The sequence below is a fragment of the Orycteropus afer genome, unplaced genomic scaffold (assembly GCF_000298275.1).
Source record: "Orycteropus afer afer isolate SDZICR_OR568_19922 unplaced genomic scaffold, OryAfe1.0 scaffold00295, whole genome shotgun sequence".
NCBI lineage: Eukaryota > Metazoa > Chordata > Mammalia > Tubulidentata > Orycteropodidae > Orycteropus > Orycteropus afer.
The window spans coordinates 2,066,697-2,075,885 of record NW_006921882.1 but is presented as its reverse complement, the minus strand read 5'-3'; the positions used below and the strand labels follow the sequence as shown (position 1 = coordinate 2,075,885).

General features: G+C 51.3%; 1 protein-coding gene across 1 annotated transcript in view; it reads left to right on the top strand.

Annotated features, from left to right (window-relative positions):
• LOC103206084 (guanine nucleotide-binding protein G(s) subunit alpha isoforms XLas-like) overlaps window positions 1-9,189 on the top strand; it is a 60,490-nt gene that overhangs the window by 1,284 nt on the left and 50,017 nt on the right. Inside the window, exon 2 of the mRNA XM_007951521.2 lies at window positions 14-515. Coding sequence (XP_007949712.1) covers window positions 14-515 — 502 coding nt within the window. The remainder of the gene's footprint in view (window positions 1-13; window positions 516-9,189) is intronic.

Genomic DNA, 9,189 nt, shown 5'->3' with positions numbered 1-9,189 from the left:
CGCCGCCGGAGAGCGCCCCCAGCTGCAGCTGCTGCGACCCCCCAGCCCCGAGATCCAGGCTGCGGAGCTGCCTGGTCCGGTGCCTCCTCGCGCGGCTGCCCGGCGGGCCAAGGCGGAACGCGGCCGCAGCCGCAGCCGTCACGACGAGGGCTCCGACAGCAGCGACGACGAGGCCAGCAGCGGGGACGAGTCCGACGAGGGCACCGGCTGCTACTTCTGGGGCCAGTGCCGGCGCGGCCGCCGCCGCCGCAAGCAGAGCCGCAGCGCGCTGCACAGCTTCCTGGCGCAGGCCCTCGGAGGCTGCTTCGGGAGCCGCTCCGAGAGCCCCCAGGCCCGAGCCCGCGCCTCCAAAGCCAAGAAGGTGCCGCTGGCGGAGAAGCGGCGCCAGAAGCGCAAAGAGGCAATGGAGAAACGTGCTCAGAAGCGCGCAGAGAAGAAGCGCAGCGCGATCATCGACAAGCAGCTCCAGGACGAAAAGATGGGGTACATGTGTACGCACCGCCTGCTGCTTCTAGGTAATGCGGCGGCTCTGCCCGCGAGCGGGGCCGCCGGCGGCCGGGAGGGCGGCAGGGCGGCCTGGTGGGGCGCAGGGCCCGCGGCCCAGGAGGGCCCGGGCAAAGGCAGGAGCGTCTGCACGAAGTTGGAGCCAGGGGCCCTAACTTTGCCCGGGGCGCAGGAGGGGGTGCAGCGTGCACCCTCCGGGGAGGAAAGCGGCGCAGAGCGACACGGAGGGTCGTTTGTGGCTGCACAGGCCGGCGCCCGCACCCACCGTGAGCGGCCCCGGAGCCCCGGGGGTGGGGGCCGGCGGGACAGGCGGGGGGCTTCGAGTGAGCCAGCACCCGCTGGGGAGGGGCCCGGGGCTCCCCTGGCGACGTGGCCGGGGCGCGGTGGCCGGGGTCGTTGGGAAGGGCGCCCCGCCTCGCCTGGCCCGGCTGCTTGGACTCGGACAGCTTGTGTCGTTGGTGTGTGGTGTTCATTCTCTGTGTGCGCCTGTGCATGACATGCTCTCGTGGTCCCCGATCCCCCACCCTGAGTTTCCGCCGACTGTGTACTTGTCCTGGGGAGCAGGCTTTCTGTGTTTGGCGCCGGGGCGCGGGCAAAAACTTTCGGTGCTGGCGCACGCCTGGTGCGACCTGTGCGCTGGCGCCGCGCAGCGCGGAAATGCAGCGAGCCATGTGGCAGGACGACCCGGTAAGACGTGGGGCTGCTGGCCCCGGGACAGGGGGCCGCTGCCTGCCGACCTCCATAACCTGTTTTCTCTGTGTCTCTCTCTCCCTCGTTTTCCGTTTGCGCTAAGCCTTGTCCTCACTTCTCATTCGTTCGCCAAACCCTCCCGCCTTTGAAAAAACCAGACGCACAGGTATCTGGGGTGTCCGTGGCTGCACCGCACGTTCGGTATTCCACACACACTCGGCTCACCTGGTGGGGGATGGAGGGTGGAGGGAAAAAGGCTTCAGCCTGCAGCAGGTCTGGGCTGGTGCCAACGGGGTGGGCGTGGCTGTGTTTAAGATATATAAACTGGTTCTTTTTTTGTCCTAGGGAAGAGCCCAAGGTAACCAATCATTTACATTTTTGTAAACTGCAGGAGGAGGGACTTGGTTTAAAAAGAGGGGCTTGTGTGTCAGGAGTGGAATGCCATCCTGGTGTTTGAAATGCCGTTAAAATAAAGAGAAGGGGGGCAAAGAAAAAAAAAAAAAAAAACCTTTGAGTGTATCTTACAAGTGTGGACAAAATGTGGTAAGACTGCCTATGACTTAAGATATATGCCATTTGAGTTTTTCCAAGCAGCTTTGGCTAGGGGCTGGGAGGTTTCAAGGTAAGCTCCAGGGCTACTGGGCTCGGAATGAAAAAATAAAAATAATAACATGTGATCCAAGTGGAAATAATCCTGTTCTAACCAGAAAGGGACCTTTGGCACCCCCACCTCCCTCCTTCTCTGAGTGTCCCCTCCCCTCTCCAAGGCCCCCTTCTTCACCCCACTCTCCCAAGTCTCTAGCCCCTCCTCCCCAAGTCTGGGGCATTTAACTGTTTTTGCCACAGTTCCTCAGAGCAGCAATTAGCAATGGTCTGAATCTTTGGCTTCAATGAAAATTTCTAACACGGAGCTCTGGGATCTTAATTTCTTTACGTCATTCTTTAAAAACCTTTCAACGGATTGCAAGATCACAATTTCTGAGCCTGTGTTACATTTGTTTGTTAAATGCTTTATGACGTGTGGTGGTCTCTCATTAATGGCTTTATTGACATAGCTGTGTTCTGTTGTGAGATGTGTCTCCCGCATCCTCTAGCTTTTAACGTGATTACCACTTTACTTATGCCCTCCAAAGGGCAATAATGACATTATCATTTTCCAAAAAAACATGCAGAAGGGAGAGAGCTGCACTGAAGTCACCCAGCCTTAGGTGACGATGCACAGTTCTCCCTGCAGACGGCTGATTTTGTCACGGCAGCCCCGTTTCAACATTCCAGGCAGAGCTCTGGGAAGCAAACCTGTAATGGAGGGAGTGGGGGGGGAGTGGAGGGGGCAGCTGGGTGCAGACAGGAGACCCAAGTGGCCGTGGACACTCAGCCTCTATGTGGCAGCATCCCTTCATGCTGGGGCTGCAATTGCCTCATTTATGAAATACAGCTTTCCTAGCAGCCCTCCACTAAGGCCTCACCTAGTTCCATACCTGGGGTCTTCTATTCTCTGGGGGGTGAGGGGCAGAGACTGAAAGCTTTACCCTAGAGTATGTCTACCCAAATCCTGCAGCAAAGTGCCCCCCTCTGGGGCCAAGTCTTAAGAATATGAGGGTGTCCCTTGTCTCCCCTTGTTTTACAGCTTGGGGAGGGGAGGTTAAGCATTAGCAAAGGAAATAGTCTGCAGTCACCCTGCTGGGACTCTGCCTTGGCTCCCTGGGAGCTGCTGTTGGGATGCAGCTTAGCTCAGAAAACAGGCTGCAGCTGGTACAGGCTGTCACCTTTACTTTCTGAACTGGCTTCATTGTGCCTAAGTGACCAGACAGACACCCCATCCGGGTCTGCATTACTCATGGGACAGGGGTGGAGGAGGAAAGAGGAGATGTGAGCTACTACACTGAAGGCAAGGCTTGCATTAACTTTCTGGTCCCAACGTGTGAAACAAGCCATCCATCCATCACTTCCACTGGAGACACAGAGCAGATGCCTGCCCATGACATGGCCCCTAGTGCACAACACATGGACCTGTCTGTTGCTTTTAAGATGCTTGTGAGAGTGTGTGTCCTCTGCATCTTTATTGCCCTCATAGCATCATCACACTGTTGGTTATTTGCCAAAGAAAAAGTGTCTATTGAAAGGTATCAGTCAATAGCACAGTGAACAGGCTGGAATATATGAAGCCTTCTCCATACACCACGTCATCCACTAAGACACCGTTCCTGTATGTAACTTGGGTGCCTGAGACACGTTTTTGAAAACCATACTTGGATGTGGCTCCCTCCCTGTCTCTCAAGAATCAAAGGGACCTTCGAGGTTAGACTCTCTCTCTGCATCGAGCTCAGTCGTGCTGGCAGCGTAATGTGGTCACCCTGCTCATACAGTGAATCACAATTAATTGTACGATCATTTATTTATGCCACCAAGTGCACAGGATACAGAACGCTCCATCTTCCAGCAGCATCTCTCGCTGTCTTTTTTTTTTTTTCCTGTTTCCTTTTTTTTTTCCTTTTTGATACAGCCACATTTCTGTTTTCAGAATGCAGTCCACAGAGCTGTGTGACGCAGTAGGGGAGGGCATAGCTTATCCAGCCACACAATTTTAGACTTAAGAGACTTTTCTCATTTTCCTTTGTTTTTCTCCCACTAATATTTTGTGTTTCTCAAAGGCCAAAATTCTGCCCTGCTTTTGAAAATCCAGTTTCCCGTGGACTCTCTCAAAAGATTTTTTTCTCCCTCTAACATAGGTGGGTTCCCCTTTCTGATGTAGCCACAGAGTATATACCATGGACAACTGGTTTTCAGCTAAGCCTGTGGGGCTCGTGCCCTGTTTTCGACAGCGCTGTCCTTGACTTGAAACGAGACAGCCTCACTTAGGATGATTGTAATCAGTAATAATCATGATTGTTGCTCTTATGTTGTTATGTGCGGTGGAGTCAGACCCGACTAGTGTCCTTTACATTTTTTGAAGCTTTTCATCTTGCTCTGTGAAACAGCTATGGGCAATAAAAATGTTCCCGGACCCCATTCTTAGCCAAATAACCCAAAAGCTCAGAGACAGTTTATCAGGGATTTCTGCTCAAAGATGTGAAGGTAAGTGACAGTGTTCTGGGTTTCCAGTTCAGAGACGATCATGTGTGACCGTCCATGATGCAGTGCCATTTCACTGAGTCACCGTATGCTTCGTGTAGATGTTCTGTGTACCCTTGCAATCCCTTGTCAACATGACAGGTGCCCGAGATCTGCTGAGTTTCCGCCAAACCCGGACGTAGCCCCGGTTATAAACGTCCATTGAGTGTGCATGAAACATGAGTGCCCCATTTCTGGGATACCTTCATCGCCATAGCGATATTTGTTTCCACATTTGCTTCACCTGTCTTCCAACACTGCAGCCTCAATTTGTTGGTTGGGTGTGTGCGTATCTTGTTTTTTTAATGCAGACTCTTTTTAAAGGCTTTTGAAAGTCCTCGGTAGTTTTCTTTAGCAGGGTCCATAGCTTTTCCCCTTACTCACATTTCCACTGAAGATAGTCGTAACAGCTGCCTTTTGTGCAGGGTCCCTGTGTGGTTTTAGTGTTAGAATGTAACAGACCATTTAGCATCTTGACCTGGCTCTAGTGACCCTGTTATAGTAACTCCTGCCCAATATTCTTCATTGAGATTATATTTTTTAAGTATCCTTACTGAGGGCTCAGGTCAAATCCCTACCCAGGTGAGGGTCAGTGAAAGGTCTTAGGAAGCACCTGCCCTCACCTCGGATTTGACATGCGCAGGTCGGTATGAAGCAGAAAGAGGAGGATGCTACGCCCGGGGGGGGGTGCTGCCTGCTTGATGGGATTTGAAACCCCGATGCCGGCAATGGTAGTCCTTCCCTGCTTTCCAGAGTAAATTTCCCCACCAAGTAACACTTATCTCGCTCCCAGCAAAGCCAGGGTACTGTGAGGCCGTGAGATAAAGTAACTTTTAAAACGCACTGCCACTGAGTCAAATCTGACTCATAGCGACCCCTCCTTGGGTTTCTGAGGCGGTATCTCTACAGAAGTAGATGGCCCAACCTTCCTTCCGAGGAGTGGCTGTTGGGTTTGAACCGCCAGCCTTCTGGTGAGCAGTCAAATGCCTCAGGCACTACACCACAGAGCTCCCAAAGTAACTTTTAGGAGGCTTTTTTTTTTTTTTTTTTTTTTTAAGCAGCAAGTTGGAAATTGGTCCCTAAAATTTTTTGATTTTTTTCAGTGTGGTTTTTGCCAAACCCAGTGTTGCCTCTACCAGTGTCTAATGAGCTGTGCAGTCAGCCAGCCACGCGCCCATGTCCAGATCGGACTCCTCAGGGAGAGCAGCTTGCAGAACAGAAACGCCAAGGCCGGTTGATGGGACAATGTGCCCCCCATCAAATGAAAGCAGAGGCACTGAAAGAGTTGGGGGGTGGCATTAAGCACCTCCAGCCCTTGTGGCCCCAGCAAGAGTAGAGGCCCTGAGGCTGTGGGCCTGCAAATGCCACCTTAACAGATGTCACTGAGTTCGGCTGCTCAAGGCCTTCTTCCATCTTGTTCTTACTCCACCCTAGACTCAGGAGCAGCAAGTCCTGAGTGGCCTTGATGAAAATAAGGATGACTGTTGGAAGCCACAGATACAAATTGGCTGAGGAGGTGGAGCCAAGGAGCCTCGGAATGGGGGTGGGGGCCAGGACGGGGTTTCTAGAAGGATCCGAGAGCAAGGCCTAGTTTTTCTCTTAACTCTTCTAAAATGAGGGTCAGACACTTGCGGTGAAGTTAATTTCTAGATTCAACTGGGTGTATGCTCCACCCAGTGCCTGACAGTACAAGTTAGGGGCAAGACCAGGGTTGGGAGAAAATTCCACCACTGCCATAAGCTGTTTTTGTTTTTTTTAAAAAAATGTGAACTATTCTTATTTGAAATTTCCTTCTGGACTTTTCTCTCCCCGTGTAGGTGAAAGGTATCACTTTGTTTTGTCTTCTTCTCTGTTCCCCATGAAACTGTTAACTTCTGAGTTGTGATGGTACCAGGCACCATGTTTCATAGCACACTTTTTGAGCGCACCGTGCAAACAAAAAGCAATCTTGGCAGTAGACAAGACACCTTGCCAAATTTATGATCGTGCTAAGTCACTCCCAGGTGACAGACATGGCCTTTGAGAGAGAGGATGAGGCCATAACTTTGCTTCTCTTGTCCTGAAAACCCATCCCCTGACACCCCTGCCTGCCTTCCCCCTTTCATGGGTCCCTATAGATCAATTCCACACCAGGGTGCAACCCAGGGACCCAAGCAGCAATTGATCTGTTACAAGTGGAAAAAAAAAAAATGTCTTTAGTTTCCTTCCTAGCAGCCAGAAGATGAAGCCAGAAGCAGCCATGGGAATTGAAGACGAGGTCCCTCTCCAAGAAAGAGGTAGGGAACGACTCTTGACTCTTGCTCACACTGTGTTCTCTGGAGACCCACCAATGAATGGCATGAGCAGACCTTCCAAGTTTCACGCATGTGACAACCGCGAGCAGTGACAAGGGAGGAATGTTGGGCACCAGATCTGTGGCAGGGCACTGACAGTTAGAGGGTGTGTCTCTGTTGTACTGACTTCATGGTGAAATCCCAAATCATCCTGCAGCGTAATTTGTGAAGCCTCCGGAGAAGCCTGCGTATTTTGACTCACTGAGCTCTGCCCACAGAAGGCAGGATCTCGCTAAATGTTTTTTAATGATTCAATTTGGGAAGAGGAGAGAGGTAAAATGGTGCTGTCAGCTGTTATCCGATCCCAAATTTATTATGAGTCACTCAGCGTTTCAGACTGTCACACACGTTTTGTGTGTGGGACACAGTAAGTGCTTCGAACTTCCTGTAGTGAGATGATAATGGGAATGAAAGCTCAAGGCCCCGCTTCCGAGGAGCGGCAGGCGGCTGAGCCGCTGCGTCTTGCTCTGTCTTATGGATTCTTCGTTCCATCCTTGTCCCATTTCTCAGGCCCTTGGAGAACAAGGGCCTTCAAGCCAAAAACCACCCTACCTCTCTCCTCTCTCCTATTTGAACAATTTCGCCTTTCACCAAAGTGGGTGCTAATGTGAAAATTACCATGAAGATATTGCACAGGGAGCTGCACAGAGGTAAGTTGCAGCAGTGATGTTTTCTCAAAGCAGGAACAATGCTCAGGTGGTCACACAGAATCTAAAGCCGGTCACTGCAGCATGCTGGGGGTCAGGAGGCAGGTGGACAATGGCAAGGGGTCAGGGGCCCTACCTCTCAGATAGTGGCCATCCAAACGCGCCAAACTCAGTTCCCTTAGCTGTCCAATTTAAAAAAAAACCTGCAAACAATGTGTCCAGAATAGACAGGTGTTATTTAGGAAATGTCTAGGTGCTCTAGTGGCTGAGACCACTTGAACAAATCGTTTTAACTAGATGCATTTTTTGTACCTGTGGTTGTAGCTGATGACTTCCAAGTCTCCTAAGGATTCCAGCAGAGGCTCTGAGGGGCCGTTTGTAACAAGAACTCAAGCCTTGTGTGCTATGACCCCTCGATTGTTCTGTTGAGGCCTGAAGTGGCTTCTGAGGCCCTGGAATGTCCATCTTAATTCCTCACAGCCGTTCTTGGTGTAGCTCACTCTGTGTCCAAGATGCTTACCTGGCTTTTTGATAAAATCAGACACATCATTCAGGGGTCCTTTTGCCCACCTCTTCCCCCAAATATCAATTTTCTAACAACCAGATCTAGAAGGGCCCAGAGATGGTGAAGGTGAGTTGATATTTCAGGTGGCCACTAGATGGTGAGATGGTATAAGGCAGAAGAAAGGTGTGGCTTCTACAGTGAAGTGAGAAAGTGGGAGAGGCAGCGGAGGTGGAAAGCTCTCCCCATCCCCTGCCCAAACCTCCGATTTAAATGGGCCCCAACTCTTTAGTCAAATTCAGATTTTTGTTTTTCAGCTGTTACTATCCTAGTTGGCTGTGTGCTGAGATTTAAGGAACTCTGGGGGGCTGTCCTGAGTGTTGTAGGATGCCCAGCAGTATCCCTGACCTCCACCCACGGGATGCCAGGAGCATTTTCTCCACCTGTGACAACCAAAAACATCTCCAGCCATTTGCCAAATGTCCCTTGGGGAGAAAGTTGCCCTCAGTTAGGAACTAGTGCTTAGTGTGTACTGATAACAGTACTGGTAATACTGACATAATCAATCTCAGTCCTGGGGAAGTTCCGTATTAACCAACAACGTTACCTATAAAAGTTAGCTCCAGAGAGAAGCTGAGCAGTGAGAAAAGTTTATAAGAGTTTTGGTTACTTGGCATTCTTGGGTAGAGGTAATTTCCAGAGTCTGAAAGAATGCCCAGATGACCCTCAATAGAATGTTGTTGTTGTTGTTGTTATGTGCCATCTAGTCGGCCTTGACTCACAGTGACCCCTCCTTGGGTTTCCAAGGCATTATCACTACGAAGGTAGATTGCCCAACCTTCCTTCCGAGGAGTGGCTGATGGGTTTGAACCGCCAGCCTTCTGGTTAGCAATCACGTGCTGTAGGCACTATGCCACCAGAGCTTCTCTCAATAGAATAGGAAAGGGAATTCCAGAGAACTAAAATCCTGAGACTCTGATTAACCAGGTCACTCCTGTAGCTAATCTATACCAACTGCTGTGGGGTTGATTCTGACTCCTGCCAACCCTGTAGGACAGAGTGGAACTGCCCCAGAGGGTTTCCGAGGCTGTCAATCTTCACAGAAGCAAAGCCCAAACCACACCCACTGCCATGGAGTCCATTCTGACCCACAGCGCCCCCAGAGGACAGAGTGGAACTGCACCACAGGGTCTCCAAGGCTGTCAATCTTCACAGAAGCAAAGCCCAAACCACACCCTCTGCCATGGAGTCCATTCTGACCCACAGCGCCCCTAGAGGACAGAGTGGAATTGCACCCAGGGTCTCCAAGGCTGTCGATCTTCAGGGAAGCAAAGCCCAAACCACACCCACTGCTGTGGAGTCCATTCTGACCCACAGCGCCCCTAGAGGACAGAGTGGAACT